Raw genomic sequence first — 19862 nt, forward strand, 5'->3', positions numbered from 1 at the left:
AAGATCATACATGTTTGGAACTCTACTTTTTATTTTTGACTGAGCTGGCCCTGTACCCCCACCTCTGATGGTGAAATTCCTTTTTATTTTCATTGTCAGCGTCTGAGTGAGAATTCAATCATCATATATTCTTTAGGTTTCACTGGTGCAATAAAGCACTATATAATTAGTCCAAATTCAGCCAAGTTTTAATTCCTCAAACCTTCTCTAGTTGATGTCTTAATCATTAGTTTTACATGTTGTCTCATCCTGTTTGCTCTGTGTTGACAAAAGTCCAACCCCCGGCCTCCCGGGGCAGTACCAACTAGGTCCAAGTCGGTACCAGCCCTGGTACAATGCTCTCCAGCTTAAACAACCCAGAGCGCCTCCCAGAAGCTGAGTAGGAAACTCTGGGAAGTAAGCCAACAGACAGAGCAGCAGGAACACCCAGAGACTCAACAGAAGGACACAGAACAGGAAGAGGATGCGCAGCGGGGCTTCAGAGGGTCCACCCAGGCAAAGGTACGGCCCAAATACTGCAGTCTCTTCAGCTAAAAGCAGGCAGCACAAACACAGCAGGAGGGCATCTTCAGATACTTCATAGCCACGCCACAACATGCCAGAGCGGACACAGGCCTCCTTTGTTTCACCTTCCCGTAAAAGCAATAAAGGTTGGCCATCTCCATTGGTCCCTGAAGCCAGCTCAAGACTGGAGCTGAGGGGTTCATAACAGCTCCCGGTGGCATTCTCCAAAAGACAAAGCAGTTTGCGGACGCCCAGCCACAATACACCTGCCACAGCTAGCCGAGAAAGGTGTCGAAGGGAAAGTGTGAGTGAGCGACGAACTGAAAAAGAGAGGACAAAGACAAAAGAGCCAACAAAGATGCAGGTCCAGCCCCAGCCTGAGCGCAGGAAAACCCTACAAATGAATGGTGAATGACATATTACTCTATTAATATTGAGCACAGTCTTCTGATTCATACTATACAGAACACCGTTTAAAGGTTGCAAAGTTACTTGTAAATAAGTATCTACTCATACTGTTTTTGCCTACTGAAACAGTAGGGAAACATGCATATTCGGATTTAGCTGTCTTTATGAGGGAGGCATTGAATCATTCACTCAAACGATTCATTAAAACAGTTCAGAAAAGTGATTATTGCGCAACGCTATGGTTTGATTCTTTTGGAAGAATTTTCACGTGCAGAGCAAAAATAGACAAAAAGTATAGGCAATAGAGATTCAGAAATGTAAGTTACTCAATATTAAATCGAAAAAGAGGGTTATCTGTGCTTCTGCAACCAACAACAATCTGGTGCAACCAAGGCAGGACAGAACAAGGCAAAAAGAAGGAATCGCCAGTGCAGCACAGGTATCTTCAGTTAATACATTTATTTAAGGTGCATAACAATGACGTTTTGATGTAAAGTTACATCTTCAGAGTCCTTGAGGAATGCACCTTAACTAAATTTATTTAAAGGAGCCCTATGTAATATTGTGGTCAAAACTGGTACTGCAATCACTTTTATATTACTGTAGAGTGGTGTATCCCCTTCCATGACTCGAGGTTGCCAGATAAGCTACAGGATCCAACATTTTTTTATCCGACACGTTTGTAGCTGCAGCTGTGGTAACTAGAGCAGAGCTGGCAACCTGGATGATGCAACACTGCTGACTTCGTGATTGGTAGATCGGTGGAGGGTGGCACGTCAGGACAAAACACAACATGACATCAACACAGTTGAGGGCTGCAACTTCACTTTTTAAATCCTGGCTGGACTACTGTTGTCAGTGATATAAGTATTTGAAATGAACATGATTTCTTAATGTCTAGTGACATATCAGGGCCATTTTATGATTATTTGAAATGCATTTCTTACATACAGCTCCTTTAAGGTGCATAACAATGACTAGCATTTCAATGTAAAGTTACATCTTTATTGTTAGTTATTGTTATGCACCTTAAATAATTTTATTAACTGAATACATCTGTGCTGCACCAGCGATTCCTTCTTTTCACTCAATATTAACTTCTTGTTTATTGAACTGTTGTGTAGAAGCAATGTCACACGCACTATCATGCTGTAGTGATTGGCAAGAGCGTGCGTGAGCCTTACTAGTGTGGTATTGCTTAATTGAATTATAGAATTGAATATTTGTGTTTGTGCTGCTTACCTGTAGAGAAAGTGAGTCCTCTTTGCAAAGACACTATAATGGGAAACCCATAGACTCAGAAGGGGCCCAAACAAAAGCAATGCTGTAAGCAACAAATGAAAATGACGTCGAAAAGATGCGTTGCCGAGAAGTCCCGCTGCCAGGTCAGTAATGACCACAAGGATAGAGTTAAGAAACATCTGTATTTTTACTTAACCACGCAAATTACAGTTAATATGGATTGCTTGTTGTTAGAGTCCAGTTTCTCTCAGAATCCTACAAAAACTTCCTCAGTGACAGCTGCATTGTGTCAGAGTTGAAAAATACACAATGAATTTAGCATATCTAATGATACGTTTGAATGTCTTTTCCAATTGGTTGTTTGCAATAGGATGTTATCCTTCACTGGAATTGCTTTTCTCACATGTATTGATGCATTTAAACTCTTATACTTGACTTCCTCTTCTTATACTTGATTTCCTCTAACCATCAGGTGATTTTCAAGGCCTGTCTTTCTTCTGAGCTTTATCTTTCTGGAAATCTGGGAGCACTCCCCCTTCTTGTGCTTGCAGCCAACAACACTCGTTTACTCCTTGCATCCACGAGAAAGAAAATCCAGTTTATTCCCGATTTCCAAGTTCTGTAAATCCGTTGGTCTTTTTCATTTCTCTAGCAGCACAACTGCTCTAAGAGGGTCTCTTGCACCTTTCACATGGCCCACTCACTCCCCACCCCCTCAGAACAGAAAAAGAAATGTTGTCGCCTTCTGAACGTTCATGTTGGCGGGTGTCATGTTGCAGTTAGACAGTTCTGTGTGAAAATGCTCTGTAACTGTACTGTCGATGGTGGACCAAATGATTGTTGCTCAAAAAACAAAAATGACAAATGTGAATAAGTGTTCACAACAGCAGATGTAAATCTAAACCTTAAACATCTCGGTAACACATTCCAGCGCATTCTCATCCTTTGGCGTCATAAAGGTGACGCCATATGACATTTCGTCTAAATACTACGCACATGGCACCCTTTAGCATCAATTTAACACGCACTGTTATGGGTAGGTTTAGGTCTGGGGTAGGGTCTGCGTCTCATATTGACGCTAAAGGATGCCAGTCACCTTTATGATGCCTTGGGTTCTGCGTGTTACTGACGCTAAAGGGTGCCATGTGCATAGTATTTAGACGAAATGTCATATGGCGTCACCTATATGAAACCAAAGGATGAGAACGGGCTCCACGTTCTAGTGCTCTTTTTCGGTGGATGAGTTTAAAGTAGTGCTCTTAAAATGTCAGTGGTTCACTGCTGTATGAATGGCAGTAAATGGTATGTACAGTAACTGGGGTGCTTTTCATTTCATCCATATATATCTCTAACCTTCGTACTGTTTCTTCATCCCTCTCTGCTGCTTTCTCCATTCTTAGATTCAGCTGTCAGTGCTGTCTGTCTCTGTCAATCACGGAGTCCCTTTATAGCCCCCACTGTCTGCACCAGCTGCATTATCTTCTCTGGCTCTTTCAAACACCCATCTGCTCTCACTCGGCTTTCTTGAATTAGCTTTACATTAAGAAAAATGTAGTGTTTGGTATGTGTTTTAAAGGGATACTCCACTTTTTTTTTTGGAAATTGGCTCATTTTACAACTCCCCCTGAGTTAAACAGTTGAGTTTTACCGTTTTCGAATCTATTCAGCCGATTTTCTGATATTTAGAAGAATATCAGTAACCAGACAGTTTCTGGTTTCTGGAAAGGGGTACCACTGTCGTTTTTTTTTTTCGGGTCGAAATTTTGAGATTCGATATCTCAGCTCTGGAAGGGTCTAGAGCCTCCATTTTTGCACTCAGGTTTAAGTCTCATGGCCCTCTATCAGAATCCAGAGTTTTGAGAAGATTGGAGACACTTCATTTTTCGCCCAAAAAAAAAAACGTAAGGGGTACCACTGTCGTTTTTTTTTCGGGTCGAAATTTTGAGATGCGATATCTCAGCTCCGGAAGGGTCTAGAGCCTCCATTTTTGCACTCAGGTTTAAGTCTCATGGCCCTCTATCAGAATCCAGAGTTTTGAGAAGATTGGAGACTTTTCATTTTTCGCCCAAAAAAAAAACCGTAAGGGGTACCACTGTCGTTTTTTTTTCAGGTCGAAATTTTGAGATTCTATATCTCAGCTCTGGAAGGGTCTAGAGCCTCCATTTTTGCACTCAGGTTTAAGTCTCATGGCCCTCTATCAGAATCCAGAGTTTTGAGAAGATTGGAGACACTTCATTTTTCGCCCCAAAAAAAAAACGTAAGGGGTACCACTGTCGTTTTTTTTTCGGGTCGAAATTTTGAGATGCGATATCTCAGCTCCGGAAGGGTCTAGAGCCTCCATTTTTGCACTCAGGTTTAAGTCTCATGGCCCTCTATCAGAATCCAGAGTTTGAGAAGATTGAAGAAACTTAATGTTTCGCCCCAAAAAAAACTGAAAGGGGTACCACTGTCGTTTTTTTTTTCGGGTCGAAATTTTGAGATTCGATATCTCAGCTCTGGAAGGGTCTAGAGCCTCCATTTTTGCACTCAGGTTTAAGTATCATGGCCCTCTATCAGAATCCAGAGTTTTGAGAAGATTGGAGACACTTCATTTTTCGCCCAAAAAAAAAAACGTAAGGGGTACCACTGTCGTTTTTTTTTCGGGTCGTAATTTTGAGATTCGATATCTCAGCTCTGGAAGGGTCTACCACTGTCATTTTTTTTTGGGGGGGCGAAAAATTAAGTTTCTCCAATCTTCTCAAAACTCTGGATGGAGGGCCATGAGACTTAAACCTGAGTGCAAAAATGGAGGCTCTAGACCCTTCCAGAGCTGAGATATCGAATCTCAAAATTACGATCCGAAAAAAAAACGACAGTGGTACCCCTTACGTTTTTTTTTTTTGGGCGAAAAATGAAGTGTCTCCAATCTTCTCAAAACTCTGGATTCTGATAGAGGGCCATGAGACTTAAACCTGTGTGCAAAAATGGAGGCTCTAGACCCTTCCAGAGCTGAGATATCGAATCTCAAAATTTCGACCCGAAAAAAAAACGACAGTGGTACCCCTTACGTTTTTTTTTTTTTGGGCGAAAAATGAAGTGTCTCCAATCTTCTCAAAACTCTGGATTCTGATAGAGGGCCATGAGACTTAAACCTGAGTGCAAAAATGGAGGCTCTAGACCCTTCCAGAGCTGAGATATCGAATCTCAAAATTTCGACCCGAAAAAAAAAACGACAGTGGTACCCCTTACGTTTTTTTTTTTGGGCGAAAAATGAAGTGTCTCCAATCTTCTCAAAACTCTGGATTCTGATAGAGGGCCATGAGACTTAAACCTGAGTGCAAAAATGGAGGCTCTAGACCCTTCCAGAGCTGAGATATCGAATCTCAAAATTTCGACCCGAAAAAAAAAACGACAGTGGTAGCCCTTTCAGTTTTTTTTGGGGGCGAAACATTAAGTTTCTCCAATCTTCTCAAAACTCTGGATTCTGATAGAGGGCCATGAGACTTAAACCTGAGTGCAAAAATGGAGGCTCTAGACCCTTCCAGAGCTGAGATATAGAATCTCAAAATCTCGACCTGAAAAAAAAAACGACAGTGGTACCCCTTACGTTTTTTTTTTTGGGCGAAAAATGAAGTGTCTCCAATCTTCTCAAAACTCTGGATTCTGATAGAGGGCCATGAGACTTAAACCTGAGTGCAAAAATGGAGGCTCTAGACCCTTCCGGAGCTGAGATATCGAATCTCAAAATTTCGACCCGAAAAAAAAACGACAGTGGTACCCCTTACGTTTTTTTTTTTGGGCGAAAAATGAAGTGTCTCCAATCTTCTCAAAACTCTGGATTCTGATAGAGGGCCATGCGACTTAAACCTGAGTGCAAAAATGGAGGCTCTAGACCCTTCCAGAGCTGAGATATCGAATCTCAAAATTACGACCCGAAAAAAAAACGACAGTGGTACCCCTTACGTTTTTTTTTTTTGGGCGAAAAATGAAGCGTCTCCAATCTTCTCAAAACTCTGGATTCTGATAGAGGGCCATGAGACTTAAACCTGAGTGCAAAAATGGAGGCTCTAGACCCTTCCAGAGCTGAGATATCGAATCTCAAAATTTCGACCCGAAAAAAAAAACGACAGTGGTACCCCTTACGTTTTTTTTTTTGGGCGAAAAATGAAGTGTCTCCAATCTTCTCAAAACTCTGGATTCTGATAGAGGGCCATGAGACTTAAACCTGAGTGCAAAAATGGAGGCTCTAGACCCTTCCAGAGCTGAGATATCGAATCTCAAAATTTCGACCCGAAAAAAAAAACGACAGTGGTAGCCCTTTCAGTTTTTTTTGGGGGCGAAACATTAAGTTTCTCCAATCTTCTCAAAACTCTGGATTCTGATAGAGGGCCATGAGACTTAAACCTGAGTGCAAAAATGGAGGCTCTAGACCCTTCCAGAGCTGAGATATAGAATCTCAAAATCTCGACCTGAAAAAAAAAACGACAGTGGTACCCCTTACGTTTTTTTTTTTGGGCGAAAAATGAAGTGTCTCCAATCTTCTCAAAACTCTGGATTCTGATAGAGGGCCATGAGACTTAAACCTGAGTGCAAAAATGGAGGCTCTAGACCCTTCCGGAGCTGAGATATCGAATCTCAAAATTTCGACCCGAAAAAAAAACGACAGTGGTACCCCTTACGTTTTTTTTTTTGGGCGAAAAATGAAGTGTCTCCAATCTTCTCAAAACTCTGGATTCTGATAGAGGGCCATGCGACTTAAACCTGAGTGCAAAAATGGAGGCTCTAGACCCTTCCAGAGCTGAGATATCGAATCTCAAAATTACGACCCGAAAAAAAAACGACAGTGGTACCCCTTACGTTTTTTTTTTTTGGGCGAAAAATGAAGCGTCTCCAATCTTCTCAAAACTCTGGATTCTGATAGAGGGCCATGATACTTAAACCTGAGTGCAAAAATGGAGGCTCTAGACCCTTCCGGAGCTGAGATATCGAATCTCAAAATTTCGACCCGAAAAAAAAACGACAGTGGTACCCCTTACGTTTTTTTTTTTGGGCGAAAAATGAAGTGTCTCCAATCTTCTCAAAACTCTGGATTCTGATAGAGGGCCATGAGACTTAAACCTGAGTGCAAAAATGGAGGCTCTAGACCCTTCCGGAGCTGAGATATCGAATCTCAAAATTTCGACCCGAAAAAAAAACGACAGTGGTACCCCTTACGTTTTTTTTTTTGGGCGAAAAATGAAGTGTCTCCAATCTTCTCAAAACTCTGGATTCTGATAGAGGGCCATGAGACTTAAACCTGAGTGCAAAAATGGAGGCTCTAGACCCTTCCAGAGCTGAGATATCGAATCTCAAAATTACGACCCGAAAAAAAAACGACAGTGGTACCCCTTACGTTTTTTTTTTTTGGGCGAAAAATGAAGTGTCTCCAATCTTCTCAAAACTCTGGATTCTGATAGAGGGCCATGAGACTTAAACCTGTGTGCAAAAATGGAGGCTCTAGACCCTTCCAGAGCTGAGATATCGAATCTCAAAATTTCGACCCGAAAAAAAAACGACAGTGGTACCCCTTACGTTTTTGTTTTTTTTGGGCGAAAAATGAAGTGTCTCCAATCTTCTCAAAACTCTGGATTCTGATAGAGGGCCATGAGACTTAAACCTGAGTGCAAAAATGGAGGCTCTAGACCCTTCCAGAGCTGAGATATCGAATCTCAAAATTTCGACCCGAAAAAAAAACGACAGTGGTACCCCTTACGTTTTTTTTTTTTGGGCGAAAAATGAAGTGTCTCCAATCTTCTCAAAACTCTGGATTCTGATAGAGGGCCATGAGACTTAAACCTGAGTGCAAAAATGGAGGCTCTAGACCCTTCCAGAGCTGAGATATAGAATCTCAAAATCTCGACCTGAAAAAAAAACGACAGTGGTACCCCTTACGTTTTTTTTTTTGGGCGAAAAATGAAGTGTCTCCAATCTTCTCAAAACTCTGGATTCTGATAGAGGGCCATGAGACTTAAACCTGAGTGCAAAAATGGAGGCTCTAGACCCTTCCAGAGCTGAGATATCGAATCTCAAAATTTTGAGCCGAAAAAAAACGACAGTGGTACCCCTTACGTTTTTTTTTTTGGGCGAAAAATGAAGTGTCTCCAATCTTCTCAAAACTCTGGATTCTGATAGAGGGCCATGAGACTTAAACCTGAGTGCAAAAATGGAGGCTCTAGACCCTTCCAGAGCTGAGATATAGAATCTCAAAATTTCGACCTGAAAAAAAAACGACAGTGGTACCCCTTACGTTTTTTTTTTTGGGCGAAAAATGAAGTGTCTCCAATCTTCTCAAAACTCTGGATTCTGATAGAGGGCCATGATACTTAAACCTGAGTGCAAAAATGGAGGCTCTAGACCCTTCCAGAGCTGAGATATCGAATCTCAAAATTACGACCCGAAAAAAAAACGACAGTGGTACCCCTTACGGTTTTTTTTTTTTGGGCGAAAAATGAAGTGTCTCCAATCTTCTCAAAACTCTGGATTCTGATAGAGGGCCATGAGACTTAAACCTGAGTGCAAAAATGGAGGCTCTAGACCCTTCCAGAGCTGAGATATCGAATCTCAAAATTTCGACCCGAAAAAAAAACGACAGTGGTACCCCTTACGTTTTTTTTTTGGGCGAAAAATGAAGTGTCTCCAATCTTCTCAAAACACTGGATTCTGATAGAGGGCCATGAGACTTAAACCTGAGTGCAAAAATGGAGGCTGTAGACCCTTCCAGAGCTGAGATATAGAATCTCAAAATTTCAACCAGAAAAAAAAAACGACAGTGGTACCCCTTACGTTTTTTTTTTGGGGCGAAAAATGAAGTGTCTCCAATCTTCTCAAAACTCTGGATTCTGATAGAGGGCCATGATACTTAAACCTGAGTGCAAAAATTGAGGCTCTAGACCCTTCCAGAGCTGAGATATAGAATCTCAAAATTTCGACCCGAAAAAAAAAAACGACAGTGGTACCCCTTACGTTTTTTTTTTTTGGGCGAAAAATGAAGTGTCTCCAATCTTCTCAAAACTCTGGATTCTGATAGAGGGCCATGAGACTTAAACCTGAGTGCAAAAATGGAGGCTCTAGACCCTTCCAGAGCTGAGATATAGAATCTCAAAATCTCGACCTGAAAAAAAAACGACAGTGGTACCCCTTACGTTTTTTTTTTTGGGCGAAAAATGAAGTGTCTCCAATCTTCTCAAAACTCTGGATTCTGATAGAGGGCCATGAGACTTAAACCTGAGTGCAAAAATGGAGGCTCTAGACCCTTCCAGAGCTGAGATATCGAATCTCAAAATTTTGAGCCGAAAAAAAACGACAGTGGTACCCCTTACGTTTTTTTTTTTGGGCGAAAAATGAAGTGTCTCCAATCTTCTCAAAACTCTGGATTCTGATAGAGGGCCATGAGACTTAAACCTGAGTGCAAAAATGGAGGCTCTAGACCCTTCCAGAGCTGAGATATAGAATCTCAAAATTTCGACCTGAAAAAAAAACGACAGTGGTACCCCTTACGTTTTTTTTTTTGGGCGAAAAATGAAGTGTCTCCAATCTTCTCAAAACTCTGGATTCTGATAGAGGGCCATGATACTTAAACCTGAGTGCAAAAATGGAGGCTCTAGACCCTTCCAGAGCTGAGATATCGAATCTCAAAATTACGACCCGAAAAAAAAACGACAGTGGTACCCCTTACGTTTTTTTTTTTTGGGCGAAAAATGAAGTGTCTCCAATCTTCTCAAAACTCTGGATTCTGATAGAGGGCCATGAGACTTAAACCTGAGTGCAAAAATGGAGGCTCTAGACCCTTCCAGAGCTGAGATATCGAATCTCAAAATTTCGACCCGAAAAAAAAACGACAGTGGTACCCCTTACGTTTTTTTTTTGGGCGAAAAATGAAGTGTCTCCAATCTTCTCAAAACACTGGATTCTGATAGAGGGCCATGAGACTTAAACCTGAGTGCAAAAATGGAGGCTGTAGACCCTTCCAGAGCTGAGATATAGAATCTCAAAATTTCAACCAGAAAAAAAAAACGACAGTGGTACCCCTTACGTTTTTTTTTTGGGGCGAAAAATGAAGTGTCTCCAATCTTCTCAAAACTCTGGATTCTGATAGAGGGCCATGAGACTTAAACCTGAGTGCAAAAATTGAGGCTCTAGACCCTTCCAAAGCTGAGATATCGAATCTCAAAATTTCGACCCGAAAAAAAAAAACGACAGTGGTACCCCTTACGTTTTTTTTTTTTTGGGGGGCGAAACATTAAGTTTCTCCAATCTTCTCAAAACTCTGGATTCTGATAGAGGGCCATGAGACTTAAACCTGAGTGCAAAAATGGAGGCTCTAGACCCTTCCAGAGCTGAGATATCGAATCTCAAAATTTCGACCCGAAAAAAAAAAACGACAGTGGTACCCCTTACGTTTTTTTTTTTGGGCGAAAAATGAAGTGTCTCCAATCTTCTCAAAACTCTGGATTCTGATAGAGGGCCATGAGACTTAAACCTGAGTGCAAAAATGGAGGCTCTAGACCCTTCCAGAGCTGAGATATCGAATCTCAAAATTTCGACCCGAAAAAAAAAAACGACAGTGGTACCCCTTACGTTTTTTTTTTTGGGCGAAAAATGAAGTGTCTCCAATCTTCTCAAAACTCTGGATTCTGATAGAGGGCCATGATACTTAAACCTGAGTGCAAAAATGGAGGCTCTAGACCCTTCCAGAGCTGAGATATAGAATCTCAAAATCTCGACCTGAAAAAAAAACGACAGTGGTACCCCTTACGTTTTTTTTTTTGGGCGAAAAATGAAGTGTCTCCAATCTTCTCAAAACTCTGGATTCTGATAGAGGGCCATGAGACTTAAACCTGAGTGCAAAAATGGAGGCTCTAGACCCTTCCAGAGCTGAGATATCGAATCTCAAAATTTTGAGCCGAAAAAAAAAAACGACAGTGGTACCCCTTACGTTTTTTTTTTTGGGCGAAAAATGAAGTGTCTCCAATCTTCTCAAAACTCTGGATTCTGATAGAGGGCCATGAGACTTAAACCTGAGTGCAAAAATGGAGGCTCTAGACCCTTCCGGAGCTGAGATATCGAATCTCAAAATTTCGACCCGAAAAAAAAAAACGACAGTGGTACCCCTTACGTTTTTTTTTTGGGCGAAAAATGAAGTGTCTCCAATCTTCTCAAAACTCTGGATTCTGATAGAGGGCCATGAGACTTAAACCTGAGTGCAAAAATGGAGGCTCTAGACCCTTCCAGAGCTGAGATATAGAATCTCAAAATTTCGACCTGAAAAAAAAAACGACAGTGGTACCCCTTACGTTTTTTTTTTTGGGCGAAAAATGAAGTGTCTCCAATCTTCTCAAAACTCTGGATTCTGATAGAGGGCCATGATACTTAAACCTGAGTGCAAAAATGGAGGCTCTAGACCCTTCCGGAGCTGAGATATCGAATCTCAAAATTTCGACCCGAAAAAAAAACGACAGTGGTACCCCTTACGTTTTTTTTTTTGGGCGAAAAATGAAGTGTCTCCAATCTTCTCAAAACTCTGGATTCTGATAGAGGGCCATGAGACTTAAACCTGAGTGCAAAAATGGAGGCTCTAGACCCTTCCGGAGCTGAGATATCGAATCTCAAAATTTCGACCCGAAAAAAAAACGACAGTGGTACCCCTTACGTTTTTTTTTTTGGGCGAAAAATGAAGTGTCTCCAATCTTCTCAAAACTCTGGATTCTGATAGAGGGCCATGCGACTTAAACCTGAGTGCAAAAATGGAGGCTCTAGACCCTTCCAGAGCTGAGATATCGAATCTCAAAATTACGACCCGAAAAAAAAACGACAGTGGTACCCCTTACGTTTTTTTTTTTTGGGCGAAAAATGAAGTGTCTCCAATCTTCTCAAAACTCTGGATTCTGATAGAGGGCCATGAGACTTAAACCTGTGTGCAAAAATGGAGGCTGTAGACCCTTCCAGAGCTGAGATATCGAATCTCAAAATTTCGACCCGAAAAAAAAACGACAGTGGTACCCCTTACGTTTTTGTTTTTTTTGGGCGAAAAATGAAGTGTCTGCAATCTTCTCAAAACTCTGGATTCTGATAGAGGGCCATGAGACTTAAACCTGAGTGCAAAAATGGAGGCTCTAGACCCTTCCAGAGCTGAGATATCGAATCTCAAAATTTCGACCCGAAAAAAAAAACGACAGTGGTACCCCTTACGTTTTTTTTTTTGGGCGAAAAATGAAGTGTCTCCAATCTTCTCAAAACTCTGGATTCTGATAGAGGGCCATGAGACTTAAACCTGAGTGCAAAAATGGAGGCTCTAGACCCTTCCAGAGCTGAGATATAGAATCTCAAAATTTCGACCCGAAAAAAAAACGACAGTGGTACCCCTTACGTTTTTTTTTTTTGGGCGAAAAATGAAGTGTCTCCAATCTTCTCAAAACTCTGGATTCTGATAGAGGGCCATGAGACTTAAACCTGAGTGCAAAAATGGAGGCTCTAGACCCTTCCAGAGCTGAGATATAGAATCTCAAAATCTCGACCTGAAAAAAAAACGACAGTGGTACCCCTTACGTTTTTTTTTTTGGGCGAAAAATGAAGTGTCTCCAATCTTCTCAAAACTCTGGATTCTGATAGAGGGCCATGAGACTTAAACCTGAGTGCAAAAATGGAGGCTCTAGACCCTTCCAGAGCTGAGATATCGAATCTCAAAATTTTGAGCCGAAAAAAAACGACAGTGGTACCCCTTACGTTTTTTTTTTTGGGCGAAAAATGAAGTGTCTCCAATCTTCTCAAAACTCTGGATTCTGATAGAGGGCCATGAGACTTAAACCTGAGTGCAAAAATGGAGGCTCTAGACCCTTCCAGAGCTGAGATATAGAATCTCAAAATTTCGACCTGAAAAAAAAACGACAGTGGTACCCCTTACGTTTTTTTTTTTGGGCGAAAAATGAAGTGTCTCCAATCTTCTCAAAACTCTGGATTCTGATAGAGGGCCATGATACTTAAACCTGAGTGCAAAAATGGAGGCTCTAGACCCTTCCAGAGCTGAGATATCGAATCTCAAAATTACGACCCGAAAAAAAAACGACAGTGGTACCCCTTACGGTTTTTTTTTTTTGGGCGAAAAATGAAGTGTCTCCAATCTTCTCAAAACTCTGGATTCTGATAGAGGGCCATGAGACTTAAACCTGAGTGCAAAAATGGAGGCTCTAGACCCTTCCAGAGCTGAGATATCGAATCTCAAAATTTCGACCCGAAAAAAAAACGACAGTGGTACCCCTTACGTTTTTTTTTTGGGCGAAAAATGAAGTGTCTCCAATCTTCTCAAAACACTGGATTCTGATAGAGGGCCATGAGACTTAAACCTGAGTGCAAAAATGGAGGCTGTAGACCCTTCCAGAGCTGAGATATAGAATCTCAAAATTTCAACCAGAAAAAAAAAACGACAGTGGTACCCCTTACGTTTTTTTTTTGGGGCGAAAAATGAAGTGTCTCCAATCTTCTCAAAACTCTGGATTCTGATAGAGGGCCATGATACTTAAACCTGAGTGCAAAAATTGAGGCTCTAGACCCTTCCAGAGCTGAGATATAGAATCTCAAAATTTCGACCCGAAAAAAAAAAACGACAGTGGTACCCCTTACGTTTTTTTTTTTTGGGCGAAAAATGAAGTGTCTCCAATCTTCTCAAAACTCTGGATTCTGATAGAGGGCCATGAGACTTAAACCTGAGTGCAAAAATGGAGGCTCTAGACCCTTCCAGAGCTGAGATATAGAATCTCAAAATCTCGACCTGAAAAAAAAACGACAGTGGTACCCCTTACGTTTTTTTTTTTGGGCGAAAAATGAAGTGTCTCCAATCTTCTCAAAACTCTGGATTCTGATAGAGGGCCATGAGACTTAAACCTGAGTGCAAAAATGGAGGCTCTAGACCCTTCCAGAGCTGAGATATCGAATCTCAAAATTTTGAGCCGAAAAAAAACGACAGTGGTACCCCTTACGTTTTTTTTTTTGGGCGAAAAATGAAGTGTCTCCAATCTTCTCAAAACTCTGGATTCTGATAGAGGGCCATGAGACTTAAACCTGAGTGCAAAAATGGAGGCTCTAGACCCTTCCAGAGCTGAGATATAGAATCTCAAAATTTCGACCTGAAAAAAAAACGACAGTGGTACCCCTTACGTTTTTTTTTTTGGGCGAAAAATGAAGTGTCTCCAATCTTCTCAAAACTCTGGATTCTGATAGAGGGCCATGATACTTAAACCTGAGTGCAAAAATGGAGGCTCTAGACCCTTCCAGAGCTGAGATATCGAATCTCAAAATTACGACCCGAAAAAAAAACGACAGTGGTACCCCTTACGTTTTTTTTTTTTTGGGCGAAAAATGAAGTGTCTCCAATCTTCTCAAAACTCTGGATTCTGATAGAGGGCCATGAGACTTAAACCTGAGTGCAAAAATGGAGGCTCTAGACCCTTCCAGAGCTGAGATATCGAATCTCAAAATTTCGACCCGAAAAAAAAACGACAGTGGTACCCCTTACGTTTTTTTTTTGGGCGAAAAATGAAGTGTCTCCAATCTTCTCAAAACACTGGATTCTGATAGAGGGCCATGAGACTTAAACCTGAGTGCAAAAATGGAGGCTGTAGACCCTTCCAGAGCTGAGATATAGAATCTCAAAATTTCAACCAGAAAAAAAAAACGACAGTGGTACCCCTTACGTTTTTTTTTTGGGGCGAAAAATGAAGTGTCTCCAATCTTCTCAAAACTCTGGATTCTGATAGAGGGCCATGAGACTTAAACCTGAGTGCAAAAATTGAGGCTCTAGACCCTTCCAAAGCTGAGATATCGAATCTCAAAATTTCGACCCGAAAAAAAAAAACGACAGTGGTACCCCTTACGTTTTTTTTTTTTTGGGGGGCGAAACATTAAGTTTCTCCAATCTTCTCAAAACTCTGGATTCTGATAGAGGGCCATGAGACTTAAACCTGAGTGCAAAAATGGAGGCTCTAGACCCTTCCAGAGCTGAGATATCGAATCTCAAAATTTCGACCCGAAAAAAAAAAACGACAGTGGTACCCCTTACGTTTTTTTTTTTGGGCGAAAAATGAAGTGTCTCCAATCTTCTCAAAACTCTGGATTCTGATAGAGGGCCATGAGACTTAAACCTGAGTGCAAAAATGGAGGCTCTAGACCCTTCCAGAGCTGAGATATCGAATCTCAAAATTTCGACCCGAAAAAAAAAAACGACAGTGGTACCCCTTACGTTTTTTTTTTTGGGCGAAAAATGAAGTGTCTCCAATCTTCTCAAAACTCTGGATTCTGATAGAGGGCCATGATACTTAAACCTGAGTGCAAAAATGGAGGCTCTAGACCCTTCCAGAGCTGAGATATAGAATCTCAAAATCTCGACCTGAAAAAAAAACGACAGTGGTACCCCTTACGTTTTTTTTTTTGGGCGAAAAATGAAGTGTCTCCAATCTTCTCAAAACTCTGGATTCTGATAGAGGGCCATGAGACTTAAACCTGAGTGCAAAAATGGAGGCTCTAGACCCTTCCAGAGCTGAGATATCGAATCTCAAAATTTTGAGCCGAAAAAAAAAAACGACAGTGGTACCCCTTACGTTTTTTTTTTTGGGCGAAAAATGAAGTGTCTCCAATCTTCTCAAAACTCTGGATTCTGATAGAGGGCCATGAGACTTAAACCTGAGTGCAAAAATGGAGGCTCTAGACCCTTCCGGAGCTGAGATATCGAATCTCAAAATTTCGACCCGAAAAAAAAAAACGACAGTGGTACCCCTTACGTTTTTTTTTTGGGCGAAAAATGAAGTGTCTCCAATCTTCTCAAAACTCTGGATTCTGATAGAGGGCCATGAGACTTAAACCTGAGTGCAAAAATGGAGGCTCTAGACCCTTCCAGAGCTGAGATATAGAATCTCAAAATTTCGACCTGAAAAAAAAAACGACAGTGGTACCCCTTACGTTTTTTTTTTTGGGCGAAAAATGAAGTGTCTCCAATCTTCTCAAAACTCTGGATTCTGATAGAGGGCCATGATACTTAAACCTGAGTGCAAAAATGGAGGCTCTAGACCCTTCCGGAGCTGAGATATCGAATCTCAAAATTTCGACCCGAAAAAAAAACGACAGTGGTACCCCTTACGTTTTTTTTTTTGGGCGAAAAATGAAGTGTCTCCAATCTTCTCAAAACTCTGGATTCTGATAGAGGGCCATGAGACTTAAACCTGAGTGCAAAAATGGAGGCTCTAGACCCTTCCGGAGCTGAGATATCGAATCTCAAAATTTCGACCCGAAAAAAAAACGACAGTGGTACCCCTTACGTTTTTTTTTTTGGGCGAAAAATGAAGTGTCTCCAATCTTCTCAAAACTCTGGATTCTGATAGAGGGCCATGCGACTTAAACCTGAGTGCAAAAATGGAGGCTCTAGACCCTTCCAGAGCTGAGATATCGAATCTCAAAATTACGACCCGAAAAAAAAACGACAGTGGTACCCCTTACGTTTTTTTTTTTTGGGCGAAAAATGAAGTGTCTCCAATCTTCTCAAAACTCTGGATTCTGATAGAGGGCCATGAGACTTAAACCTGTGTGCAAAAATGGAGGCTCTAGACCCTTCCAGAGCTGAGATATCGAATCTCAAAATTTCGACCCGAAAAAAAAACGACAGTGGTACCCCTTACGTTTTTGTTTTTTTTGGGCGAAAAATGAAGTGTCTCCAATCTTCTCAAAACTCTGGATTCTGATAGAGGGCCATGAGACTTAAACCTGAGTGCAAAAATGGAGGCTCTAGACCCTTCCAGAGCTGAGATATCGAATCTCAAAATTTCGACCCGAAAAAAAAAACGACAGTGGTACCCCTTACGTTTTTTTTTTTGGGCGAAAAATGAAGTGTCTCCAATCTTCTCAAAACTCTGGATTCTGATAGAGGGCCATGAGACTTAAACCTGAGTGCAAAAATGGAGGCTCTAGACCCTTCCAGAGCTGAGATATAGAATCTCAAAATCTCGACCTGAAAAAAAAAACGACAGTGGTACCCCTTACGTTTTTTTTTTTGGGCGAAAAATGAAGTGTCTCCAATCTTCTCAAAACTCTGGATTCTGATAGAGGGCCATGAGACTTAAACCTGAGTGCAAAAATGGAGGCTCTAGACCCTTCCGGAGCTGAGATATCGAATCTCAAAATTTCGACCCGAAAAAAAAACGACAGTGGTACCCCTTACGTTTTTTTTTTTGGGCGAAAAATGAAGTGTCTCCAATCTTCTCAAAACTCTGGATTCTGATAGAGGGCCATGCGACTTAAACCTGAGTGCAAAAATGGAGGCTCTAGACCCTTCCAGAGCTGAGATATCGAATCTCAAAATTACGACCCGAAAAAAAAACGACAGTGGTACCCCTTACGTTTTTTTTTTTTGGGCGAAAAATGAAGCGTCTCCAATCTTCTCAAAACTCTGGATTCTGATAGAGGGCCATGCGACTTAAACCTGAGTGCAAAAATGGAGGCTCTAGACCCTTCCAGAGCTGAGATATCGAATCTCAAAATTACGACCCGAAAAAAAAACGGCAGTGGTGCCCCTTACGTTTTTTTTTTTTGGGCGAAAAATGAAGTGTCTCCAATCTTCTCAAAACTCTGGATTCTGATAGAGGGCCATGAGACTTAAACCTGAGTGCAAAAATGGAGGCTCTAGACTCTTTCAGAGCTGAGATATAGAATCTCAAAATTTCGACCCGAAAAAAAAACGACAGTGGTACCCCTTACGTTTTTTTTTTTTGGGCGAAAAATGAAGTGTCTCCAATCTTCTCAAAACTCTGGATTCTGATAGAGGGCCATGAGACTTAAACCTGAGTGCAAAAATGGAGGCTCTAGACCCTTCCAGAGCTGAGATATCGAATCTCAAAATTTCGACCCGAAAAAAAAAAACGACAGTGGTACCCCTTACGTTTTTTTTTTTGGGCGAAAAATGAAGTGTCTCCAATCTTCTCAAAACTCTGGATTCTGATAGAGGGCCATGAGACTTAAACCTGAGTGCAAAATGGAGGCTCTAGACCCTTCCAGAGCTGAGATATCGAATCTCAAAATTTCGACCCGAAAAAAAAAAACGACAGTGGTACCCCTTACGTTTTTTTTTTTGGGCGAAAAATGAAGTGTCTCCAATCTTCTCAAAACTCTGGATTCTGATAGAGGGCCATGATACTTAAACCTGAGTGCAAAAATGGAGGCTCTAGACCCTTCCAGAGCTGAGATATAGAATCTCAAAATTTCGACCTGAAAAAAAAACGACAGTGGTACCCCTTACGTTTTTTTTTTTTGGGCGAAAAATGAAGTGTCTCCAATCTTCTCAAAACTCTGGATTCTGATAGAGGGCCATGAGACTTAAACCTGAGTGCAAAAATGGAGGCTCTAGACCCTTCCAGAGCTGAGATATAGAATCTCAAAATCTCGACCTGAAAAAAAAACGACAGTGGTACCCCTTACGTTTTTTTTTTTGGGCGAAAAATGAAGTGTCTCCAATCTTCTCAAAACTCTGGATTCTGATAGAGGGCCATGAGACTTAAACCTGAGTGCAAAAATGGAGGCTCTAGACCCTTCCAGAGCTGAGATATCGAATCTCAAAATTTTGAGCCGAAAAAAAACGACAGTGGTACCCCTTACGTTTTTTTTTTTGGGCGAAAAATGAAGTGTCTCCAATCTTCTCAAAACTCTGGATTCTGATAGAGGGCCATGAGACTTAAACCTGAGTGCAAAAATGGAGGCTCTAGACCCTTCCAGAGCTGAGATATAGAATCTCAAAATTTCGACCTGAAAAAAAAACGACAGTGGTACCCCTTACGTTTTTTTTTTTGGGCGAAAAATGAAGTGTCTCCAATCTTCTCAAAACTCTGGATTCTGATAGAGGGCCATGATACTTAAACCTGAGTGCAAAAATGGAGGCTCTAGACCCTTCCAGAGCTGAGATATCGAATCTCAAAATTACGACCCGAAAAAAAAACGACAGTGGTACCCCTTACGTTTTTTTTTTTTTGGGCGAAAAATGAAGTGTCTCCAATCTTCTCAAAACTCTGGATTCTGATAGAGGGCCATGAGACTTAAACCTGAGTGCAAAAATGGAGGCTCTAGACCCTTCCAGAGCTGAGATATCGAATCTCAAAATTTCGACCCGAAAAAAAAACGACAGTGGTACCCCTTACGTTTTTTTTTTGGGCGAAAAATGAAGTGTCTCCAATCTTCTCAAAACACTGGATTCTGATAGAGGGCCATGAGACTTAAACCTGAGTGCAAAAATGGAGGCTGTAGACCCTTCCAGAGCTGAGATATAGAATCTCAAAATTTCAACCAGAAAAAAAAAACGACAGTGGTACCCCTTACGTTTTTTTTTTGGGGCGAAAAATGAAGTGTCTCCAATCTTCTCAAAACTCTGGATTCTGATAGAGGGCCATGAGACTTAAACCTGAGTGCAAAAATTGAGGCTCTAGACCCTTCCAAAGCTGAGATATCGAATCTCAAAATTTCGACCCGAAAAAAAAAAACGACAGTGGTACCCCTTACGTTTTTTTTTTTTGGGGGGCGAAACATTAAGTTTCTCCAATCTTCTCAAAACTCTGGATTCTGATAGAGGGCCATGAGACTTAAACCTGAGTGCAAAAATGGAGGCTCTAGACCCTTCCAGAGCTGAGATATCGAATCTCAAAATTTCGACCCGAAAAAAAAAAACG

The 19862-nt window shown here is 41.2% G+C and overlaps 2 protein-coding genes across 2 annotated transcripts in view; one reads left to right on the top strand and one right to left on the bottom strand.

Moving 5' to 3' along the window:
- Positions 1 to 207: 207 nt before the first annotated feature.
- fitm1l (fat storage inducing transmembrane protein 1, like) lies at positions 208 to 3124 on the bottom strand. The gene is given in 2 exon segments (XM_039677090.2): positions 208 to 898; positions 2155 to 3124. Coding segments are annotated over 2 exon segments (870 nt in total). The 5' UTR covers positions 2334 to 3124.
- The window catches only part of LOC120482603 (myosin-7), a 48912-nt gene continuing 29875 nt past the window's right edge, over positions 826 to 19862 (top strand). The window contains exon 1 of the mRNA XM_039677088.2: positions 826 to 911. The gene's annotated coding sequence lies outside the window, so the exon portion shown is untranslated. The remainder of the gene's footprint in view (positions 912 to 19862) is intronic.

The sequence above is a fragment of the Pimephales promelas genome, chromosome 5 (assembly GCF_988280905.1).
Source record: "Pimephales promelas chromosome 5, fPimPro1.hap1.1, whole genome shotgun sequence".
Lineage (NCBI taxonomy): Eukaryota > Metazoa > Chordata > Actinopteri > Cypriniformes > Leuciscidae > Pimephales > Pimephales promelas.